The sequence below is a fragment of the Streptopelia decaocto genome (assembly GCF_964273445.1).
Source record: "Streptopelia decaocto genome assembly, chromosome: 1".
Taxonomy (NCBI): Eukaryota; Metazoa; Chordata; class Aves; order Columbiformes; family Columbidae; genus Streptopelia; species Streptopelia decaocto.
In genome coordinates this window covers 52,107,176-52,132,657 of record NC_138663.1, presented here as the reverse complement: position 1 = coordinate 52,132,657, position 25,482 = coordinate 52,107,176, and the positions used below count along the sequence as shown (strand labels likewise).

The following is a 25,482-nucleotide window of genomic DNA, read 5'->3' as shown; positions in this document are numbered from 1 at the left end:
CACTGGAAAAGCAATTTATTTTGTCACTAACATGGGATAAAGCATCATTATGCTACTCAGCTGTGACTGGGGAGTATTTGGAAATTGCAAATCTATTTTGGGCCCAGTAGTAGTTCTAATCATGGCAAAAGTCTTTCTAGTCTGAATAGAAAAGTTAGGAAGTGCAGGATGAAATCTGATTTTTTTTTCCCCAAAAGTTCTGAAATTTAAGGACAGATTTTCTAAAGAAAGCAGGATTAAAAAAAATCCTGCTTTTTATATTATTGCTGTGCAGAATTTTAAATATATGACTTCTAAAAAGTCAACCGTACTATTTAAAGCACTGAAATCTATAGGAGTTAGGAACTTTTCAAAATCCAATGGCAGGTGAAGGCTCAAATTCACCAGTGGGATTCGGTGTTTAAATATATTTGAGAATCAGATTCCAGAACTGCTAGAAGGGAGTGAGGGATCCCCAGTGCCAAGTGCATTGCCTGGTTTTACAGAACACTGTAAATACAGGAACGTCACAACAGACAGTGGGGCACCTGGGCTGCAATGTAATGTCTGGGAATATATTATGCAAAGCAGGGATCTGCCTAAATAGCAAGAAGAACTTGATGAAGAACATGTCTTTAATAATCTTAACTGGAATATAGTGTCTTCCCCCATCAAGGTCCTCCCCTCTCCCCTCTCCCCTCTCCCCTCTCCCCTCTCCCCTCTCCCCTCTCCCCTCTCCCCTCTCCCCTCTCCCCTCTCCCCTCTCCCCTCTCCCCTCTCCCCTCTCCCCTCCCTTCTCCCATTTCCCATTTCTTTTCATCTTTTCTCTTTCGGTCAAGTAATTGTTGGCTTGAATACCCTCAGAATGAACGTGTGTGGGGGCAGCCACTCATGGGGTAATGCTGAAGGATTGTTTTTTTAACTTTTTTTAAACCTGTATCATTTAAAATCCTGTGATGAAGTGACTTAAAGTGATGGCAGTCACCCATGTCAGACTCCTGGGATCTTGCATGTTTAAGGATGCTAAAGCAGGAAGGTCCATCCCGCAGGATGTGGGATGCTTATAACTGCTTATCCTGCTCATACCTGCTTATCTCCTTTCCCAAAGGAAAAACTGCTTGAAAAGTGCACACTGCCATGCTATTACTAATGCATGACAAAGACCCAGGTGGCTGCTTATACGTTTCAGAAGTTGTTGTGATGTGGAGTGGCTGCAAAATGCACAAAGCAATTTTCCATCTGAGTCGCTGGGGAAATAGATTAATGAAATGTGGATGCTGTGCTCGCACATTTAAACTGAGCCCTTTTTTCCTGCTGCTTCCCAGTCTTCTCAATTATAAATAATGCTGATACATCAAATGGTACCATCTTTCCAAATTATTATTCCCTTCACAGTCCTGTTTTGAAATTTTGGACTAAATCAGATTAAACTGTCCTTTTATCCATTCTTACATTTTCTAGGACTTTGGTTTGCAAGTATTAGGAATTATGTAAAGATGAGCAGAATTAAGTTTTTTATATAGCTCCACTCTAGCTAGGAAATGTCTGTATCTACAAGGAATTTAACAGTCAAAATCAATACCAGGAATCATAGGAATGACTGAAACAAACTAAAAACTAACAAAAAAACAAGCAAAACCCCAAACCTGGCTGTTTAGATTGTGGTTTAAAACTGCCAACACAAAATCAGTTAATAAGGGATGTTCTTCACAGAACTACAGAAAGACACAGGAATCTTTTTAAAAGTGGCAAATTAAAGGGCATAGAGTGTCAAAACCCATCCTTGGAGATGACCCAGACTGTCCTGACCACTTGGCTTGCTGCAGCCTGTTAAGTTGTAATTTCCCAATTTAAGAATTCATATTTGTAATTTAATTCATGGCATTTGTAAAGCTGTGGTCAGCCCTCATGAAATCATCATTCCCAACCTAACTTTGCACCTGAACTTTCATGAACTGCCCATTCCCATCCCCTTTGCATTTATTAATTGCATGCCAGACTGTTAAAAAAACAACTTTGTAACATATAGAGTGGTTGTCCACAGCAGAAATGCTCAACTAGGCGGAGTTGTTTGATCCATTTGCTGGGCTGTGTGGTAGTAGTGCAGGGTAAATCGTACCACACCTCTGGTCACACAAGGGGTAAAAGGTCACACAAAGGGGTTATGAACATGGGACTGCAGTGGCCACTTGCCTCTTTTGGGGAAGTGAGTGATGGTGGAGCTTCGCTGGCTGGGATTCACCAAGTAGGGTGAAACTAGCTGAGATGGGAAAGAATGCTGTCAGGAAGAACAGGCTTCCAGAAATGTCCTCATTGAAACTGAGTCACTGGTAAGCATTGGTACCCTCAGGGTTATCAACATCACAGAATCACAGAATGTCAGGGATTGGAAGGGACCTCGAAAGGGCATCTAGTCCAATCCCCCTGCTGGAGCAGGAACACCCAGATGAGGTTACACAGGAATGTGTCCAGGTGGGTTTTGAATGTCTCCAGAGAAGCAGACTCCACAACACCCCTGGGATAATCCTGAAAAATCACATTTTTCATCTTAAATTATTAAAAGGAAGGTCTTTCCTAACTCCCATGATGCCCTTGGTATCTAGTCCTCGGATCTTTCCTCTGTGTATAGCACATGAATATCTTAGAAAAATCTGTCTATAAGATCTCAATTCAATAGAATATTTCTGTGCATGGCCAGTTTATGATGGCATGGATTCCCTGGTGAAGCCAGGAGCATGCTTTATAAATTCAAGTGTACGGTTGTGTACCCTGGGCTGTAGAGGGCAATCATCTGGGGGTTTTTTTAATACCATACATTGCAATGAAGTTTTGACCTGTGATTGTACCTTTAAGAGATAATCAGTACCTAATAAATAATAGCACTTTAAAAGTGCTAAAAAAGCACAGTTAGTCATATGCTGGTTGCATAAGTGTAATTTTGCCACTTTTTTAAAAAGTATCTTAAAATCTGTACATGGCAGGTTTCTGTGATAATTTGCTATTGTATCTAGTTTTATACTGGTAAACTTTCTGCAGAATAGCTTATGATGTTATGTGCCATCTGCTACAAGTTTTGGTAAAATTAATTCATCCTGCCTAGATACCTTTTCAGTATGAAGTGGGTTTCTGCAGTATTTTCTGTTGGTGAAAGGCAGATTCTGATTCAGACACTCAGGGAATGGATTTCAGACACAGTTGGGATTTGTCTTTTTAGAGGATTTGGGGATCTAGTTGTAAAATACAGCATTGGATCACCATTTCAAGAGCAAATCGTTCTGCAGACACAAATCCTGCTCACTTGCTTTTAATTTTCTTCGAAGCATCACGAATTGTTTAGCTTAAAGATGTAAGACAGGGTGACTGCAGCTCTACAGGAAAACAGGCAGTTTTGGCCTCAGAGCAAGTACATGGAATAGAAGGGAGAATTAAACATTGTACAGTCATTGTAGCCACATAGGGCAGCACATATGTGTATATATATATATATATATGTGTGTGTGTGTGTGTGTGTGTGTGTGGTAAGGAAGTACATGTATGTTGTCAGCAAAGCATCTCCAGAAGGAGCCCTTGGCAGCAGGGAAACTCCTCCTGGAGGGTTGTCCCCATGTCTCCTCCATGCCCTGAGAGTGGTACCAAACCAGCAAGGGACAATGGCAATGGGGAAATAATTTTCCCACTGGGCTGAGGAGCCACTGGGCACAGTAGCAGGTTCCTAACAGTATGTTACGGTATTCTGTGGTAAATGTGGTGGCTGAGATTTTTTGTTGTTCTTGTTAGTTCTTCTCAAAGCAATTGTTAGAAAGCACGAGGCAAGCGGTTAAAGTAAATAATTTTATATATATATTTGTTTTCTTTTTGGCAATATAAATATTTGTTTTGCTCAAGTTTTAATGAAATAATGTCTTCATTCTTTTGGCCATATGTCTCTTTTAGTCTGTCAGTAAGACTACTCTCTGCTTGTTTGAGCTTTTTTGCTAGTGTTGCTTTATAAATAAAAAAAAGGGAGGAGGGGGAAATGCCCATTACACATAGTAAGATGTATGTAAAATACAGGGAGCTATTTTGTTTATTACATGGTTTACCTTTTTTTAATAAAAACCTTCCTTTCCATACTGCTTTCCATATATGTATGCCCAGAAGAAACTCAGTCTTGAGAGGTATAAGTAGGAACAAGATTGAGTAGGTTATCTGAAGCCCTTCTATCAGCAGCTCTCAAATTTGAGGTGGGATGTGAAACTTGTCTGGAGGAGGGAAGAAGTAAAAGAAAATAAATTTTAAAAAACAATAAACCAAACACCCCCAAAAAACTTTGCATATAAACCCTCAAACTCTACTACAGTTGGAAAAAGCTCTTTGGCAGTTTAAGATCATTGAAAAAATAGCTTAAAAAAGATAACAGTTAACAAGTAATCAAAATTATATAGGAATCTTGAAATTCCTTTTGCTTGGATAAATAATTGGAGAAAAGCTAGAAAAGAGGAGGTTGAAGTAAAAGGTTAATTTTCGCAGTGAAGTCACCAGTGAAGTCCTGCAGGGCTCTGCACTGAATAGCATAATCATCAGTGATCTGGAAAGAGATGTGACTGGGGGCAAAAGTTTATTGATGTTAATAAATCAGGGTAGCAAATAATAAATAACAAATCAGGACTTTCTGTAAGAACTGCAGAAGGACTTCATGGGAGTCAGTGACTGGCTGTTAAAACGGCACATGAAAGTGAATTTTAATAAATGCGAAATTATGCATATGGGGAAAAACACTGCTAACGTCACGTAATTCTTAGGAACTGCAACTCTGGAAAGAGATCTGAGAGTTATAATAAATGGTATTAGGTGTTACAGAGAAAGAGATAATGAGCAATCAGAAAATATCTCCATGCTATTATACAAATCTCAGTGTGCCCTCAGACTATACAGGCTCCTCTAGTACTCTCATCCAAAGACCTATGTAGAATAGGAAAAGATTCATGGCACGGCAACAAATATGATCCAAGATTCCCAAATAGATTCCCTAAGAGGAATGTAGGTTGCAGAGTGACCTAGAACTACTGTTTTATTTTTAATTCTTATGATTTATCCAACACTGGAAGACTGATGACTCAAGGAAGTTCTATATTAAAAGACCTAGGTAAAAGACAAGGGCATGATAAAAACCTAGGAGTGGCATGGGAAGGCAGAGAGGGAAAGACTGTTTAATGTAAGAGAAATGCCTCAAGGGCTACTAAATACAACACCCATTTTCGGTTCAAGAAGCTTCAAGCAGCTTCAAGAAGCCTCCAAGCTGCTGGAGGACAGTTCTGGGGGAAGGAGCTCACTGCAATGCTCGCCTCACCTTCTGCTCTCTGGAGTTGGATTGCAAGTCTCCCAGCCCTGGTTTCAGACAGCATGATCTCTGATTTTTAATATTCTGGTCTCTTGAAACTGACAAAATACACATCACCAGATGGTTTTATAGTCAGGTAGCATGCGATTTGCTAGAATTACATCCTAGCAGTTGTTGATTCAATATCGTCTGTGTGCTACAGACAATGTGCAGACATCATTCTTTGTTTCATTTATTGACTATTCACTCCGTACAGTCAATCAGTTTGACTGGTTTCTGTGCAATAACCTTCGGCAGTTACTGCCCTGGTGGTAAATGTTTTTGTGCTTGTCAGTTAGATTGTTGCATTATGTAGCATTTAAAATTTAGGCTTTATATCTGATCTATTCATCTAAGTTCACTCTGTAGCGAATGAAGAAAAAGAGACATTTCCCTTTAACAATATTCTGAGGTGGGAGAGATGTAATTACCCAATGTATTTTCTGCAGTGGCAAGTTGGAAATAGGTGTTTCTACAGACAAACCAAGAAACCACCATACTTTCAATGAGGAAGGTGAGAGGAAGGTCTTACGCTGCTTCAACGCATGAAGCAGAAACCTGTTAAAGCTGGGGTGGGAATAAAGGCTGGCAAAAATGGCCCATTGGAGAGAATTGTTCCCTCCATTAGCTGCAGATGCTCATGTTTGGCTTAGACCAGAAACCTCTGTTTTAGGGAGATGTTACCTGCAATGAATCCCACCTTCACTGACACGGGCCTCTGAAAAATGTCAGGTGTTCTGACTGACTCCCAAGTCACTTCAGCCACTTCAACAGCTACTGTTGCCATCAGAGAAACCTGTCAAATCTTAATCTGATTTGACATTTGGAAGTGTTCTTTTTTGTCTCCTGTTTTTTTCTGCAACTTTGAAGATTGTCATTCTTTGAGTCTTGGCTTGCAGAGCAAATTTGCTTTAAGATTGCACTCATCTCTATAGTAAGCCAGATCAGTATTACTCCTGAGTAGCCGAGCTGAATAATTTACTCAAGGCAAGATGACTGCTGCTAAATCATGCTCCAGAAGTATACTAATTGTTATGCAGATAGCTGCCAAGGGTTCATTAGTTCAGCAAAGAATCTGGTTGGAAACTCTTCAGTGTCTCATGAAAATCACTTGCACTTGAGCCAATGATTTATTTCTCACATCCTTGCTCCATTCAGATTTAAGCTAATCATTCGAGACTTAGTGGGGGACACAGGGAAGAAACCAGCCTCAGTGGAAGACTTGTTTACGGATGTTGGGAAATTACTGTTTGAAACTTTCAAGCAATTAACATACATTTCATCAAAATATTTTTTTTACTTTACCTAGCATTTAAGTCTTTGATACCAGCCAATTCCAGGATGAGCATAGGTCTCACTTTATGCCTCTTTGTCCAAGATTGTAACCCTTGTCAGAGTAAGTGACTTTCTGACAGAACTGGAGAATTTGGTCCCCATACTGAGGACCCAAGACCTGATCTGGCCCTTGCCTCCCTCTCAGGTGCTGGTTTTGCACCTTATGTTTTGGGGAAAAAAAGGTGAAGGTGGTTGGTGCCTGGACTTCACTACTGGAGCTTGCCAATGACAGGAGTGTTTTATCATCCTTGCTGCCTTCCTCTGGTGATACCTTTTTATCTTTCAAACACTGGTGCCACTTTTCTGAGGCTTTCTGTATTTGTCAAGCTGGTGTTTCTTGGGTATTGCCTTCTTCCAGGTCTTTCAGAGAGGATGCTGCCTGAGAAGATAAGCTATGGTGTACAAACTGTAGCTCCTAGTTTGTTTTCCCTACTGAGAAAAAGGAAAATTTTCAAATACCTGCATGCTTAAGCTAAATATCAAAGCCTTGGTTAGAGTTTGGGGAGAAAGAAGAAAAAATTATAGAATGTCTAGAAGGGGAGAAATAAAATGTCTCTAGTCCATAGGCGCACCTGGATCTAATGATCTGCAACTGTTTTTGGGTGCCACTCTGAGGAAGGTAGAGCCAGGCAATGGTACAGACTGTTGACATCATCGAGAAAATCACAGCTACAAGGGAAACCAAATTGATGACTGTCTTGGGTAAGTCCTCCACTGAAAGCAGAGCAGCTGCTGCAGGGTGGGATTCATGATTTGCATCAAATCGTTACTGCACCTGGTTCACAAAGCTCCTGTCAGCAAGGCATGAAGACACGTGCTTCATGTTTCATTTATTTCAGTGCGGGAGACACACTTGCCTAATGGTGCTTTGTGGAATTTTTTCACCAGCATGTGTATGATCTTGAGCAACAGCAGGTGTAGTGTGATCAGATCCTGACTGTGTGCAGCCCACTAATCATATTAAGCAATATTTACATTAACCATAGAATTCTTACCCAAGTAAGAATATCGCTTTTATTGCTGCTATCCTGTTGCTATTAGCCATTGTGAGTACATGGAGAATTCATGTGGTATTATTACTCGTGTTAAATGGAGCCTTTTTTGAACTGTCCATTCACTGTGAAATGTGTGGACTGTGAAATGTGTGGAAATACGCTGAATGGATGTTGCCTACATGTGTGCGTGTCTCCTTTTTAATGCAGCAATGATACTGGAATGGGCAGCTAAAGATGCTATGAACATCGTTTTACACTAGGCGTCTCCCTCAGCGTGTTTATTCAGCTGAGAGCTGCACGGTGCCACTGTCTCGCTGAACATGGTCGAGTTGTGCTGGTTTGACTGAAAACGATTTAATTTTTTTCACAGAGTTAGAAACCTTTCTTTTTCATAGTTAGCACAGTCGTTATCTCGATTTAGCTTGAGAACAAGAAGATAACAGCCCGGGACAGAGTTTATGTTTTTAATTGCTCTGGTCTGAGAGCCAAGGACATTCTGAGTGCTCTGCCTACAGTGTGAGGCGGCTAATAAGGAGGGCATAGATGGGGCAGACCTCGACTGACACCCAGCCTGATCAAGAAGAGTATTCCATCCCATTAGCGTCATGCTTCATATTTAAGGAGACTCAGGATCTTCAGGCTAGCTTCTTTTTCAGAGCTGGGACTGAGACCAGTTCGAGGAAGTTCTGTTCAGGAGTTTCTTCAGTTTGGCCTTTTGCCATCCTGCCCTTTTGCAGAGGCCTCTGGGACTTTCTGCTTTTTTCTCTTTCTGGGATCAGCTCTTGGGGACCAGGTGCTGCTTCCTGGGATGGCTGCTTGGTGCAAACGGAGTTGGTGAGGAACTGAATTTAGTATCTTTTATTTCATATTCTAATTCTTTTTTATACATATATTTAGTAATAGTGTATTAGTATTTTGTTATTTTATTAAACTGTGTTTATCTCAATCCAAGTTTCTCCATTCCCTTTTTATTCTCTCCTCTATCTGGGGATGGTGAGCGAGCGGCCATAGTGGTTATATTGCTATCTGGGGTTAAAATGTGACACAAGTCTAGGTAAGGACAGCTAGGACGTATTGATACAGCAGGGCTGTAAACTTGCTGTGGATACATAGGAAACAAATCTAACATGTTTTGGAACAGGTTATTGAAATCAGGTATTCGGTGCAATACAAAACAGTGTAGAAAAATATTGCTACAGAAGACCTAGTCAGCACCTACATTTTAGTTTGAGTTACTCGATGCTTAAGCCTCCTTCCTGTAAGCAGTCAAGTTTGTGTTTTCCTTTAGAGGTACTAAGACCTGATGGTAAATAGTTTAACTTCTTTCTGTCAACACTACAGACAAGATAAACACAGACATGCATAAAACTGAGGCTTGAAAGGTGGTGCTGGCATAAGTTCTGCACCTGAACCATTAAGTTAGTAGAGAAATTGATAGTCCTCTGGACATTTGGTCCTTAAAAGTTTAAGAAAGTTCTTTTCTCATTGCTTATTGTTGAAAATTTACTTTGGAATAGAATTTTGAAACAAATGAAACGTTTATTCCTGGATGTCTTTTTATGATACAAACATTTCCAGGCTGGATGGCTGAAGGGTCTAACTCTGTGGTAGGATGTTGCTGACTTTCCATCTCCAAAATCCCAGACAGATGTGGGTCTGTGTGCCAGACATGCTGAATCTTCCTCACTGTACAGCTCACACAGTCAGTGTGTGCACAGTGACTCTGCCCTATGGCACGTGTGTGAATTCGCTGGGCAGTGCCTTCAAGAAGCTCTATGTGTCTGTCAGTTCCAGACAAGGACCTCTTGTTTCAGCTGGAGGAAACTGTATGGTTGTTCTACAAGGAGTGTCATTGCATGCAGTGCTTTGTCAGCAGGGAAATAAGTGATGGTGAAAATCATCACCTGCTGAAAAGGAGCTGACTCAGGAAAGAGGGTCATTCTTGGTGTTCCCTGATGATGATCTTTTTCAAGATTTGTCTGCCATTTTTCTACCCCTCAATGTATTTTTTTCCCCTGTATTCCTCATGGATAGTTGTATTTTGTGCAGAGGAAGTGTGAAAGTTGACTGGTGGCCATGAGAGGGCAGCTAATGGATATGTAGTGCAAGGGAAGTATTATAGAACACCCCAGGAGATAGCACTGGCAAACCCAAATGCCGCAGCTCACTGAGGAGACTGCATGTGGTCAAGAATTGTCACTGCTGAACTAAGAGAAAGCCCCCGAGAAGGAAGGGGAGGGGAATACTGCAGTAGGAGAGTTTGAATAGCTGTATAGTGATACTTGTGCTCTAGTCAATTTGAGAGGGACAAAAAAGTGGGGGGATCAAATATGAGTTGACTTGGGATAGCAGAGAGATCAGCGCGAGAAGTATGAGTTACTCTCAACTGAGGGGGACCCGCCCTTATACCCACCAAATTGTTCATGGCTACTTGAACATACACAGGATTCTTCCCATGCTGTTTCTCATTTTAGCCAGGAATCCTGCCTTATTCTCACCAAAATCTGCAACTAGATAAGTGCTTTTTCCTCCCAACATAGAAAAGTAACTTGTTTAGAGAAAAATAATAATATATATTCCTGGAGAAGTTTCCACGCATGTGAAAAATCTTAAGTATTTTCCCTTTCTTTAGCATTGCACTGGTTACTGTCTGTACTTCTGAAGTTACACTTTGTGTTTGTTTTTTACATTTCTTTCATTTCAACAGAAATGTTAGAGAAGTGACTCCTGGGATACAGTTTTTAATTGGACCACTTTACAAACTAATCCCAGGCTCCCAGCTGGATTATTACAAGTGCAGTGGTTGGTCTGGTTTGGGATGTCAGAATGAAAAGGCTGGGCAGATTTACAGCTTCAGGCCTAACATCAAGTTTTCACTGAAATAAACACAAATTTGTGGGTCTATAAAACATTCCCGCTTTGAGAAAATACACTGAGAATTGCTGGTGGAGAGGAATTGTAATATGGCTAATAGGAAAACTCTCTGTAGCACTGGGACATCTTTGGGTATCACCTTTCTGCAGATAGACCCCAGCTTCATCCAAGCCTCAGAGAGAGGAAGGAAGGAGGAAGGAAGAGACATCCATCCACCCAATCAGCTCTTCATGGTTTTGAGAAAAGTGCAATTGCTGAATCATATGCTTCCCTTTTGGTCAGATGAGTTTATGAGTGAAACTAACTATAAGAAAGTAAATTTAAAGCAGATTGGAGATTAGAGCCTTATGGGATTTTCTTCTCTTGGATTTTGGCTGCTCCTTATAGACATCTTCTGCTTTCATAATCTATTTACTTTATCCTAGATAGCTGCAGGCTGCTAGATTTCAGAACTGGTGAAGTTTTGCTATGGCTCTTGGCATCACAGATTCCTATGTTGAAAGCTTGATGGCTTTCATTGTTGTGCATTTCTGTAACCAAAAATCAAAAGCAGTTGTTTATCTTTTTGGCTGCAGGCACTGTAAAATGCATGCACACTAGCCCAGTGGTACAGGTGGCAGCACAGACTTCTGTTATCATTCCCAGACTGAGGCGTGTTGTAGTCTGGCCATGTATTATACCATGACCAATGCACTTTGCCAGTGATACCTGCTCTGAGTCCTTAAATTTCTTAAAATGTTTCAGGACAGACATCTGTGGCAACAGGAACCTCCTTAAAAACAACATCATGTGTAAGATCTATTAGTCATCTGAGCTGCGTGCACAGAGGTTTTAGACTAGGGAATTCTCAATCTGAGGGCTGGATATTTATGCATTTATTAGGAAGCTGCATATGACTGAAGCAGCAAAAAACCTCAAAAGACATCACTTACTCCAAGCTAGTGATTTAGGCTGTTCAGTTAGTGGCTCTGCTTATAAACCCACTTATGAAATGCCTTATCCTGTTTTAAAATACATGTCAGAGGCAGGTGGAATGAATTGCATTCAAGGGATGCCTCCAACTCTCTGTTGAGCAAAGAAACAACCAACAAAAGCTCGGCAGCTTGTTTTTAGCCAGCTGAAGGTAGGGGCATTGAATTCATCAAACATATATCAAAATCGTGCTGGGTCAGTGCTCAAGACCGGATTCACTTCATGGAGAAGCAGGGGCAGCTTGGGTCTGCTTGCAAGGCTGTTTGAACACATCCCTAATTTATCCTGACCTTCAAGTGTAATGGACTGTGTTTCTCATCAGACATGTATCACAGCAGGCAGCACATTCTTGCAAATTGTCCCAGAATAATCTCTGGGTTTGAAACTTGTTTTGTTTTTATTGAACGCTAGATACAGAAACAGTCTCACTAATGCTTATGTACGGACAGTCCTACTTCTAGCTGGTAATTCTCTGCTTATATACAGAAGGCTCCCCTTTGCTCTTCTAGACATAGTTCTGCATTAGGAGATTGTTTGGTCAGCGTTCTTTTATTATCCCTTTTTCAGAAAGATTCAGAAAGAATTGCTACTTTCTGAAACAGTCTCTCATCCTGTAATAAAATGCATCTTCTATGAGCATAACTATTTTAAAATCTGAAATCGTGCTTAAAATCCCGTGTTATTTCAAATACAGGCAAAACCACTCTTCTTGTTTAGCCTTTTTTTAATTCGAGGACCCTTGTTTGGTTATGAGATCTTAACTTCATTTAGAACTCTAAAATCCCTAAAGTTAGTAGGTGAATAAGTAGTTTCTTCTCCTGCAAATGTGGCATATAATTTTGTGCCTTCTGCAAAAGTTGCCAACATTTCCTAAGTCAGCTTGGAAGTGTGGCTGCGATAAATACATATAAACATATGATGCATAGGACTAAGAGGTCTGCAGTATTATTCACCAGGGAACTGCATGTAGATTTTCATGTAATTTCTTCCCCTCGTGGGCATTCATTGACCTTTCATCTATGATTTGTCCCTGTAAAAGGAAAAGATGAAAATGCACCCTGGTGAGCTTCTTGCTTTATAAGAGGCGATGAAATCCTTCAGTCCCCTATAGAGTGCAAATCAGATGTCGCAAACAGAAAACCTACACCTAACGTGGTAGATCCATCAGCCTTGGTAGGTAAATGCCACCAACCCTGAACTTCTGTTCTTGTTAGATCTTACATCTGTATCTTCAGCATAAGTGAACATGATGCAAGAGCTCATAAAAATTATGTGGCACCCTTTGGGTTACTGTAAGAAAGAGACAGAAAAGACTTATTTGATCTCCTGCCGTGGTTTGCTGACAACGCAGGAAAACATGAAGGAGCCCCAAAGGTAAATGTGAGCAATAAAACTCACCAAGTTGATGGAAGGAATATCAGTTCAGTGCAGTGAAATAGCAAATGCCAGGAGACCGGTTAAAATATGATGCACAAGTACCTGCAGACTTGTATGTGGAAAAAGTGTTGTTCTCCCTGCTTGTCCTTCAGGTCCTAACTCAGCCATGCATGTGTGGAAGTGCCTTGCTCCATCAGGACCAGAGACATTTCAATCATATGAAAAGACTGTCTACATCAAAGTGCAGATGATTGTTTTAGGGATACAGATTATCCTGTGATTAAGTGGCTATACATTTCATTGATCAGTAAAGAGCATGAAAAGTCACCCTTAAAAAGTTACTTCTTCCTGCTTGCACTTGAAATTAACGGAATGTTGCATTTTACTTTTATTTTTCTTTCATCTTATCGTTAAATGTTGGCAAAGACTAGAATGTTAATTTTAGCTTGTATAAATAATTTATTGAATAACAATATATGAAAATGAATTTTATATGAGTCTCTATATGAATGACATTCTATCATTGAAATTTACTAATCAGCACATTCCACTCCATCAAACCTAAATTTTTTGAGGAAGAGCAGGGGAGGAGGTGGGGAGGAGGTTTGGAAAAATGCAGTACAGTGGGCTGACTAAATCTAAATACTTGGTCTCTGAAAATGCAGCTATCAGTGTAATTCAAAATGTACTGATGAGATACAGAACATTTATATGCAGTCATAATAACAATGTATATATTGTCAATATTAATAGCAGTGTCTGTCTGAGAATACAGTTTTAAAATAGGTACATACAATTTTATTAAGTATAAAAAGACACCGTGCAGAGCACAATACAATATATTTCTTCTTTAATCCTGGTAATTCTCAAACTCCACTGTCTTAATTGATATTGTCACCAACGACCGCTGGTAGATTTACTTCTCTGTATAAAATGAGGCTTCTCTGGATGAATTCATACTGTTTAGTTTTAAAAATACAGTAATCTCCTTTCAATGGCTACTTACATGAATCAAACACTGTTGAGACTGTTGGCTAGCCTGTATTTGGTTTCTAACACATGCTATGATACTGCCGATTTCCCGTTTTGCTTTGCCTCTCTGTTTGAGAATAGGTCCTTCAAAATATTAGTTATTTTTGACTTTCTTCCAAGTTCACAACCAGCACACCGGTTCAGATCACTTCTACATTCCTCACATTACCAAACCTTCACTGACATCAGCTGGAGTTTCCACCATGCAAGGACAGTAGGGTTCTCCCCTCTGCTCCTTTTCTCTCCCCATCTTTTCTAACGAAGCCTAGAAGGCATGCTGAAAATGATTTATTTTTTAGAATTTGGGGGTTCCATTTACTTATTTTCTTGAAAGTAGATGACACAGCCTTCCAGCTTTGACTATTTTCTTTGGAAAAGCAGACATGTAAACTCAAGAACTTAGTTATATATTTTGTTTGCACATTCCAGTTTGGTTTGATTAAAAATAAGTCAGAACTCTAACTTCAAATTGATTTAAATTATAATGTGTGAGTCTTAAAATAAATAACTTACACTTCCTCCTCTCTAAAACAGATTAATATTAGCCTGGAAAATAAATTAAATAATGCAGAAAAGCTGAGATTATGCTATCACAGTAATATCTGCCAAACAAAGCTTGGTCTTTTGCTAACATTAGCTTACCACATTTGCAATACATGCTAAGCAAAGACCCTACTTCTCTAACAGGTACATTCAGACAATATATATTTTATGGAATAAATATATAATATATCCAGTTATAGATTTCTGAATAGTAACTATAATAGATACAAGCAATACCTACGTTTAAAAATACAGTTCTAGGATTCCCTAACTTTCTACTAATAAAATTAAAATTGACCTAAAACTTTCTCACTCTGTTGATGCATAATAAAATATATGGAAACACCAAGAGTAAAAAGCCAATTGCTTCTACAAATGGAATACTTTATAAATATAGTAAATTGCTATTTCCAGAGGGAAAATTGAAAATTATAAACAGGAAGTTAGGTTAAAACAGTTCTACAATATACAAAGTGGCTATGAAGTGTGATGTATGAGTTTGATGTCTGTGGCAAAACTTTGAACCGATGTCGTTGTTCATTTCTGGAGATAACTGTAGAGAAAGATTCCGTCCCCAAAAGCAGCCAATCTTGATCTCCTTAAAACAAAACTTTCACTGCCCGGAGAAAGCCAACTGGCCAATTTGTCAGAGTAAGGAGTGCAAGATTAGCTCAAACAGAATTATTTGGAAGCCCTGGACTTCTCTGTTTCATAGGGTTTACCTATCATGCTATTCTTATTAGGAATAGAGTCACAAAAGTACTATGTACATGTGACTGCCGTGTGCTGAAAAGCCTTATCATGAAGGTACTCTCCCTATGGCTGTCTTAACTACATTATTCTTGTACTGCACATTCTCCAGATGAATTCTGTTTTGTGTTCCTGTAGTTGTTTCCTTTTGCTGGAATACTGAAGAACAGCTCTGGTTGCTTGATTACTGAACTCTTGGTCGAGGCTTTTTTTTTCTTGAGAATAACCTAGAATTAAAGAAATGCATTTCTCAGAGTAAGCACGAAGAAATGAGGAATTCAGCTGCTGGTTGTCTCTGCCTGCCTTTCTTCCCTTTCAGTTTAAAGGAAAAATTAACATCAGTAAAAATACCTCCCTTGCTAATGAAAAGATTTAGGTAACTGAAAAAATGAAAACGTTAAATGAAAACGACTGTGCCGTTTGTATGTTTGTCTCCTGTGACTACTGTATTTTATACAGAAACCCAAAACTAGCTTAATGAAATACTTCTGTTTATACCTCTTGCCTGAGTTGAGGCCCTGACATGGGATTCAGATCCCACTTGGAGCCTTTGTTTGCATCAACAAAGCTGGAATTCCAGTGGTCACAACACAGGGGGTCTACAAGGTGGGCTTTTCCCCCTAAGTATCAACAGAAGTCAGCATCAACATTATTAATGATGAAACCATCTCTGGGAGCTTCAGTTTCTGACCATTCGGGCCAATGGAGCATATCTATAACTGCATTCATGTCACAAACTCTCACTGATTTCAGAAAAACTGCATAGAGTATCTCTGTACCTCACATGCCATGTGTTTTGACTTCACTGGGAATCTTGCAAGGCTCTTGTAAACTATTGTAATATTGAAGGTCATCTGAGAGTGAATTAAATACTCCCTACCAAACTGGAAACGAGAAATAAGCACTTGTGGGTTCTCAGCAGAGGAACTGCAGAGTGAAGTTTGGGTTTCCTGCAGCAGGGACAGGAATAGGAAAGCTTTTCTTCATGTACCAGCAGAAATTCTCAATGTTCTGTTACAGAGTGGTAACAGACTATTTGAAAATACATTAAGCTGTGCCTAAATCTGGTAGCATACTCTTCCTTGTTACAAATGCCCTGGTTTTTAATTAGAAAAAAAATGTTCCCAGTAACTACAGACTTCTTATGCAGTCTTGCTTGTAAAGCCAGAGCTGCACAGTGGTTATTGATCTCGAGGTTATTAGTTGGAAATTGGCTCCTGAATTTGTTAGGGCCTTTCCTCTATTTTTTCAAAATGCATTTGTAGTGCGACAGACCATGTGGAAATACACCAAGGAATGAGTTCTGATCATCTTCCTTGCAGTGTATGCTTGCTGGGTCCCTGAGGTCACCACCAGCCCTGACTGTCCCTGACCCCTCCTTGGGTTCTCCTGGGCCAGGACCCCATCTCAGCCCTCCAGGGCTTCCCTACCTGCTCACACCCCAGGACCCCATATTGGCACCCTGGGGCCATCAGCTCCCATCCCAGCGATGCTGCAGCAGGGCTGATCTCCATCTCCCCACAGCCCTACCCTGCTGGGCCCACATCCTGGCCTGGCCTGAGCTGGTCCCCATCCCCAGGGAGGTGCCCAACGCCTGGGGCTGGGGCTGCCCTGGTGCCCCCCGGCTGCCCCTGTCTGGGGCTGGGACGGGCCCTGGCACCAGCCCCTGCCCTGACGGGCCCCTGGACCCTGGCCGGCACTGCTGGCCCAGGCAGGGTGCCGCCAGCGGGCTTTAGGGAAGACCAATGAATCCTCTCACCTACGACATATGGTTTTGCTGCGTAGTTTGCTGCTGTTGCTGCTGCTGAATGAGCAGTTGCTGCTGTTGCCGGCGCCGGGCTGTTCTCAGTTTTTCGAAGCGAGCCTCCATCTCCTCCAGCACCTTGGGTGTGTAGCGGACCACCAGCTTGACGCTGTCCTTGGCTGCCTTCAGCAGCTCCACTGCCTTCTCGTGGTGCTCTCCTTCCACGCTCTGGGAGCAGGGAGAAGAGATTTAATCACAAAAATGCTCAGCCCTGTTTTTCATACAGAAAGGCTATCGGGGTTTTAGGAAGTTTCTATACCTTACATTTTTCAAGGGACCTTTAAGGGAAAGTGTTAAGAGTTATGCGCTGCTGGGAATATACTAGTTTTCATATTTTAAATAACCCAGATCTGTTTTAGGTTTCATTACAAACCTAATTTCTGATCCATGTGAAAAGGAGGGGAAACATTCAACAAGCTTTATGCAAACAAAATGATGTTAAAAAAACCACCCAAACCCCGCAGTAAAAACCCAAACAAACTGTTTGCAAGGTACAAAAATAAAATCCTACTTAAATGTTGGTAAGAAATTAAGAAATTGCAAGTTTGAAACAGCAATTCCTTTCTTATGCCCTGGCCCTGTTTGGATCCTGAAGGGGACGACGTGTGGCGATTAAGCAGTTGCTGAGCTGCAGGCAAAAGAGCTTCCGGGACAACCCGTGTCCTAGAGAGCTAATGGCATTGCTCACACGTTTATCCTTCATGTGATACGGCTTCTCCACTGGAAATAAACTAGCCTTTATCTGGTTAGTTGCAAGCAATCAAACACTAACAACTGAAACATCGCAAATTCTTGCTAGAAGGAATATATATTTACCCTCCTTTTCTGGAAAACGGTTTGCAGTAAGATGATACCTGTTGTGAAATCAAAGTGTTCCCAAAGGGGCTCAAGCTCTGATTTCTATGCTAACATTGTTTGAAACGGTAAATCTCCAAAAGGGGGAGGTGACTCAGCTGTGAAGAGTATTTAATTTCTACCATTAAGTGGTCTGACTGGAGTGCTTTTCAGGCATGTGGGTTGTTCCCCACCTTCAGAGAAAGGATGAAATTTCCTAATGGTGTATGATTGCCCATGGGTGTTGCAGGATATATTCCAACAAACAAAAGTATCTCTGCGCAGAAAAAAAAAAAAAAAGACCACACTAGTGAGCTCTTCACATGGATTTTAGACCATTTAAAAAATAAGTAATTTTCTTCCCACATAAAATAAATCAAAGTTTTACTACACATTGTGTTTTAACAACTTACACGTATACCACACTATTTAAAATGAAACTATACCAACAGGTGTCCAAAGAGAAGCAGCAGCATTCAAAAGAATTGAAGTACAATTCATGCTAAAAGAATAACTTAGCATGATTACAGCAACTGTCAGAAGAAAATTCTTTCTATTTTCATCTCTCCTGTTTGACTGACTAACATTGTGCAAGAACAGTGAATAAGAATTACTTCTGCTGTGGCACGCTTTGAACTAGAAATAATGATTTAAATGTTTCAAGAAGCAGGCACAATACGCTTCTACATAAATAATACAAACAACACAATTCAAGCTTATCACCTTCCTGCCTCCTGTTAAACAACCTTCAACATATTAATCCAAATAATTATTACCTGTCTTGGTCAACTGACTGGACTATGTTTCTATGGAAATGTTAAGATGCTTCAAAAATATTAATGCAGCTTAGAGAAATAATGAATATACTATCAGGTGCTGAAACGATTACTAGGAAAAGAGGCAACCTTGAAATAAATATAAGCTTGATTGTTAAGAGAAATAAACGATTTCACCTTTTTGAACTGTATGTTCATGAAATTCCTCTAGTAGGTCTCCTATTCAAAGATCTTCAAGAAAAATCAAGGTGTGTAATGTCCATATTTGCTAGAAATTGTGATTGGGATAAATCTGCTGAACAAGCACTGCTGCCAAAGTTAATTTGGAGAAAAAAAGAGGAAATTGTTGTTGGATAAGAAAGAGTGAATGTACCTCATGCTCCAAAGAGACTTCAGATAAAAACCTATAGATGGCACAGCGTGTTTTGTGAAATTGCTTTAACGAACAAGTCACAGGTACAAATTAAAATCTATTCCCCATGTCACCTACCCCATAACTGCTCAATATTAGAAGAGGTGATCATACAGCAGATAACGTAAGTAGCTATCTTTTATAACTCATTGTTTTGTGACACGGTGATACTGGCTTTTGTAAACACACTTCTCACCTTGAGAGGAACTGTATAAAACTTGGCATTGTTTTGTATTTTATTTTCTGCTTGTCAATTATGGCCAGTGTGACACGGTATGGGCTCTCAGAGGAAAAGACACTGTCGTGATCAGTCTTGCTGTGGAATGGTATGAAGTTAGAACAGGCTATAAACAAAAATTGTAAGCCTCCAAGCGACATGAAGTAGCTAAAATACTCATTTGCTTTCAAAGAGCTGGATGGGTCTAACTGGCACCAGTAAGCAATTGTGATTGTTCTTTCAGGGAATAACAAAGTGGTGTACTTTAATACTTCATATGACTTAGTAACCTGTATTTAATTCATGATTGCCTGTTTTCTTTCACATTTGCCTCTGGCCTTGTTCTTCCAGTTAACAGACAGTATTTTCTAATTAGAAATGAAGGGTTTGACTTTGTTGCTATCCAGGTCAATGGAAAACTCCCATTGACTTGAATAGTAATGACACAGAATTCAGCCTAAAGCTGTGAACCATAACCAGAGAGGGGAAAACAGCCACGATAGTGCTGCTAAATACAAATCCTAGTCTCCAAACCTACCTAACCCAGGTCTTAACAACCAAAGTTTTCAATTGCTATCAATGTGATTGCTACACTTGCTCTTAATGCCTTCATTGCTGCTTGCACTCGTATTTCTAAGGCATTACAAATGCTTTACCTGCACAGCTGTAGCTGCACAACTTAAATATAAGAGCCCCCTGCAGTAGGGAGAAGAGCTTATACCAGCACAGGAAGTTGTTTTGCTGTTTGATTTCTTCTACCTCTGCAAACCTGTGAGGTTATGCTGGTGAATGACTCCTGCTGGTATCATTCCTGCCTGCAGGGATTTTGCTGACAAGATCACACTGGTTGAGGACATTGGGCGGATCTACACCAAACATGGGATTTAATAAATTTTTTTCAGAATGTGTATCTTCGTTTAATCTGTAATTTTTGATGACATATATTTATATATACTTATGTCTGTATTTCCCTTATTGTATTGAAAGACTGTATCAAAAAATGGGATGCAAAATACTGTAGAGACAAAAACCATTGAATGAACTGCAGATATGGTGTGAGAAAACACCAACCATTCCTGTATCTAGGCTCAAAGACTTGCCATAAATATATAAGAAAAAATCCAAGTCTCTTGATTGTTACCCCACAAGTTGAGAAACTGATACAGGTATTACTATTAGATACACGTAAGCAAATGCTTGGCTCAGAAATTAGCTGTTATAAACCTATTTTGCATCCCTTTCTGTGTCTGACTCACAACAGGTATCTGACAAACGCAGGATCTTTGCCAGATACAAAGAGCCACCAGCAAGTGCCTTTGCTGAGCCATCTGCAGGGCTTACTGCTTTCAATTTCCTTCACTTTGAGGGGGTTGGACAAAAGTATGTAAAAAAATCCCCAGCATAATGAGAAAACACTATTTTTAATGTCCAGTGAAACAGCTCAAGGAACAATCATCCCAGTCATGCTGGGATAACAAATCTGCATTCTGAACACACAGCTCTAATTTTATGTTGATAATTACGAAGTTGGATAACCACCAACTTCTGAGCACAAACAAGTTACAGATATTTCATTTTCATTTCATGTTCCACTGCTGAGCCGTCTGTTGTATTGTACATACTGTATATTATTTGCTTTTTTCCAGCTAAATTGAGAGAAGCACAGAGTGAACCAGTCCCAGCGAACAATGTTAAATTTAGACCTTTCTTCTCCTGTCTCAAGCTGTCTGCAAACAAATTACCACTGCTATCATTTTTGCCTTTTTACAAATTATATTGTATGGGCTTAATTCAGCCCAAGATTAGTTTATGAACAGTTGCTCATAGGCCTTATTTCAATTCCAACTGCAATTCAAATTTCAAATTCTGTTGTTTAGACTCCGAACATAAAAATATTTCTATCAGATCTCTGAAACAACTTTCTCGTGTGCCTATTGTGGTTTTTTTGCTACATTAGGTAAAAACATATTCTAGAGCACATTCAAGAAAATTTTTGAACAGTATCATGAAATAGAGATGACAACAGAGTCAGATTCAATGCATCTTGACATCTGAAGGTTCACCACTTTCTTCTCCAGTATTTGCCTTGACACTGTTGACAGTAAAAGGATTTTTTAAGAATCACACATCAAATAGTGGATATCAACTCTTTATATCTGCCTTTTTATTTACCTGCTGAAAGAAGTGCCAAACAACAACAAAATTATTTGAACTCCTTCCAAACAGTGAAGTTCAGGCAATTCACTTTTTAAATATTCAGTTGATTTCTTTTTCCCTGAGACTATATGATCTTTTCAGTGGGCTTTCTTTTTTTTTTGTTTCCTATCTTTCCTTTCTCATCGTGTACTGGGGCAAGCAAGCTTCCAGATCTATTATTTCTTTTTTGAGAACATTATGGTTGATGGAAAAAGTGGTAAAAAGTCTGTCTGAAGTGTTGCACTGATATTTTGTTTCAAGTGAAAGGGAATAGCTATTGTTGAGAGAAACAGATGACAACATGAAAGCATGCAGAAAGCTGCATTTGTTTTTCATTCTTTATGGGATTGTAACAAAGAGGAAATTTAAGTTGGAAACTCTTATGACTGGATTCAAGAATTGCTCCTACGTGCCTTTTGTGTATTTAAACATGAGGTTTAGATGGAGGTTTTGCATGAAAAAGGATTACATTTTCATTAAGAGAAGTGTAGGGTTATATGAATGAGTATGCTTATCCTTTCAGTACTTTACATTCCCTTGTAAAAGGGAAGAAAAAGCAAAATGAAAGGCAGAATTTGACCCATGTCATATAGTCAGAGCCTTATTTTTCCTCTCTTTTCACTTTTAGCTCCATACTGACATTCACAGTGAAACTAACACAAAATATATATACCCTGAAGTATTGACTTACAAGAAAAATGACAATGCAAAAAGTGTATCTTTTTTCTTAAAATACATGATCCCTGTATGTTTTCGTTTGTACACCTGATTTCTCTGACAAAGATATCTCAGCTGGATGAATGTCACTGACAGAAATCTGGAATGTATCCTCCACTGCAAATCAGCACCAAATGTTCTTACTAAATTTCTTTTATGTGTTCAAACACTCTGAAGGTCACAAGACTGCACAAGTGGCACTGAGGCATCACTGTGCTTGGGTAGGGCTGAGTGTCTCAGAGGCGATGAAGTGCAAGAACCACAAAGCCCGTTATTATGCTTTTACTACAAAGGGAATTTGCAGAATTATCAATTCAGACAGACATAGCTTCCTTGGAAACAGAGCATGTGGTGTGGATTTAAAATGAAGCTCTTCAAGCACCCTCCGTTACAACAGAAACTGTAGTGGCACAAAGTTGTCGATGATGCTTTGCCTCGCTGCATCACAAATGCATACCGAAGGTCCCTCACAGAGCTATTTCTTTTTGTTTTATGTGGCTGCATTTCATATCATGGCATTAGAGCAGCTGTGAAAAAGGAGCATCCAGATGAAATTGAAGCTCTATCAAATTTCCACCTACCACTCCGTTAACCGAAAGCAGCTGGTCCCCCCGTTTGAGTCCTCCATGCCTTTCCGCCACTCCTCCAGGGATGATGCGAGAAATATAAATAGGTGAATTTTGTTCCTTTCCTCCCATGACATTAAAGCCCAGGCCTTCATCAGTCTTTGGCAGCTCCACCACTCGTGGGTGTGAATGGCCTTCACTTGCAGCAAAAGCAGCCACTGTTGCCTGGAGGAAAAAGAGGAGTGATTTGGTTATGCAGGGAGAACACTGACATGCAGGAAGAATTAATTCTTGTGAAAACATTACGGTATCTTACTCTGACTTTTTCTGATCATCTGAAAGCATATTGTTTTTTGGTTTTTGTTTTGAGTGTGTTTTTCTTTTTTTTTTTTTTAATACATTCCATGCCAATGCTTTTGAAATAAAAGAATAAGCAGAGGAACAGAGAGTTTAGGTGACTTGTCAAAGGTAAGACAGAAAGTTAGCGGCAGAGCCAGAAGGAGGCACCAGGAAGCCCGACTGCACAGTGGTGAGCACTTGCAATCACTAGTGTATTTCTTCTTTGCCTTTTCACAGGGAGAAAATGTGTTGCTCTGGGGTAAGATAATGTGATCTCTACTGTGTTCCTAGTTGAAATGAAGTGGACGGACTGAATTGTTAACTCTCTGCTCTGCTTCCAGAAGTGCGGAATTATTTATTTTTTTGGCACAGGAAAAAATCCTAAAAGGATATTCTTATTTTAAAAAGTTGAATTTATAATCTTTATGAAATTTCTCAAACTAAGTAACTCCTGGAACTGGAATATGAGGTTTTATAATATAATTGGATCCAAACTTTTATTTAAAAATTAAATCTTAAAATAATAGATTTATAAATCAATTAGAAAAATCCTAGATTGTTAATCTTACTCTGGCAAAAAAAAAAAAACAACCCACATAACAAACTGTAAAGCTTGCATCCAGAAAAATATTACATCTTATAATTCATTTTTCACTGCAAGTATTTTCTTACTTACAGATTCTCATAAATCATTAAATAAACATTAAGAAAACATTTTATCCTTTTCAACCTGTATTTGTAGTCCAAACTGCTCAAACAATTCTGCATTATGCTAATGTTTTGAGCATCCTAATAATGCTTATGCTTAATAGAAGCTAGTGGATGATGTGACATAATGGATCATTCTCAGTTACATGTTTTGGCACATGCAGACTTCGTCATCATGCATACATTTTATGTCAGACATGAATGCACTAGGAGAATGCAATGCAGACAGCCCAGAAATAACCAGGAAATATTGTGATATCAAAACATTGCTCTGTAACCCTGCTGTTCTATATGAATAAGAAATGAGAATGGCAAACACTAATTGGATTTCTCCCCATTTACTACAGAACATAGCAGTAGTTTCTATGTTTACCTGCAGCGTAGACAAATCAGGATTTCATATAAACATTTCTCTATACAGAAGCATAGACCTTACAATATTATATTGTCCATTAACTTTCAATTAGAAGAAGGTTAAAACCAGATGAACAGCCTACAGAAAAGAACATTCCATTTTGTAAGGAAAATATACTGCAATTTAGTGTATATTAGGTTATTCGCTGTTTGCTATAGAGCTTGCTTCTCTAAAATACTTTTGTAACACACTCCCAACCTTCATCTTCTGGTACAGCTTTAAATGAAAATCACTTAACACAAATACATAATGGTAAAATCTTAGTTCCATTAAGATTTCAGGGAGTTTTGTCACTAACTTCACAGCAGTGGGACCATAAAGAAGTATGTCTAAATAAGATTTATAAGTTTTGCAGGTTTACCTGCTTTGCATAGTATCTGCTATACCATCTAGAAGATAGTGTGGAGCACAAAATGATAATGGGAAAAAGAAAGCCATGGTAGACCTCCGTGTTTGGAAGCATCTGTCTTCGTACATGTTACAAAAATACAGCTCATATTGCATACTGGCACATAGAATGGGTACTTTCCCTTAGAAAATTATAATTTCAGGAGTAGCAGTAATGTAGCTGTTCACCATCTAAGGATATAAGAAAGGCAGGTCTACATGGACAAAGAGGCAATATATTTTATTAAAATGGGAAATGCATCAGAAAAAATGGGCTTGCATTTGGCTGCAGAGTCTCTTGATCAGGCCATTTTTGTCACTGTTCATTCTTACCACTTGCTCAGTACCTACAGTTCCCATTAGTTAAAAGTGGAATTTTGACTGTTTAGTTTCTGTCTCCCAAATCATTGTGTCCTCTCTGGATGTGCTGTATGGGAAAATAGTCCATTAAAATATTGTTTTTTGCAGGCAGACTTCTATAGAATGAACCAGTATATTTGCTTTTGCAAAGCATCTTTTCAAAAAAGCATCAATTTCCATAAAATCATTCTCTTTTCTTAAGCTACAGAAGCAGCATAAAGGTTGAAATTTTCCATTATGATTGTTACCTGGGAAGTAGCACTGGTTCTAGACTCTGGGCTGCCACTGATGTCTAAATTTTCTTACAGTGTACACACGAATACCTGAAACACACACGCGCACAGTCAATTACTGGGTCACTTTGGTAACACGTATTTCAACAGTTGCACGTGTCCTACCTTTGCAGTGGCCCTGGCTCGGAATTCGGGGCAGCCATTAACAGTTATGGTTTCATGCATGTATTGATACACCTAAAATGTTCATGAAAATAAAACGAAATTAATTATAGAAGCAAAACAAGAACTTTATATTAGCC

At 39.4% G+C, this 25,482-nt stretch overlaps 1 protein-coding gene across 2 annotated transcripts in view; it reads right to left on the bottom strand.

Moving 5' to 3' along the window:
* Positions 1-13,356: 13,356 nt before the first annotated feature.
* The window catches only part of LIN7A (lin-7 homolog A, crumbs cell polarity complex component), a gene marked incomplete at its 5' end in the record, with an annotated part of 49,005 nt that continues 36,879 nt past the window's right edge, over positions 13,357-25,482 (bottom strand). Inside the window, 4 exons of one of the 2 annotated variants that reach the window (XM_082061264.1) lie at positions 13,357-15,443; positions 16,976-17,188; positions 22,754-22,963; positions 25,346-25,417. In XM_082061264.1, the coding sequence (XP_081917390.1) occupies positions 16,976-17,188; positions 22,754-22,963; positions 25,346-25,417 (495 nt within the window). In that variant the 3' untranslated portion in view covers positions 13,357-15,443. The remainder of the gene's footprint in view (positions 15,444-16,975; positions 17,189-22,753; positions 22,964-25,345; positions 25,418-25,482) is intronic. The other variant, XM_082061263.1, reaches the window with a different exon arrangement.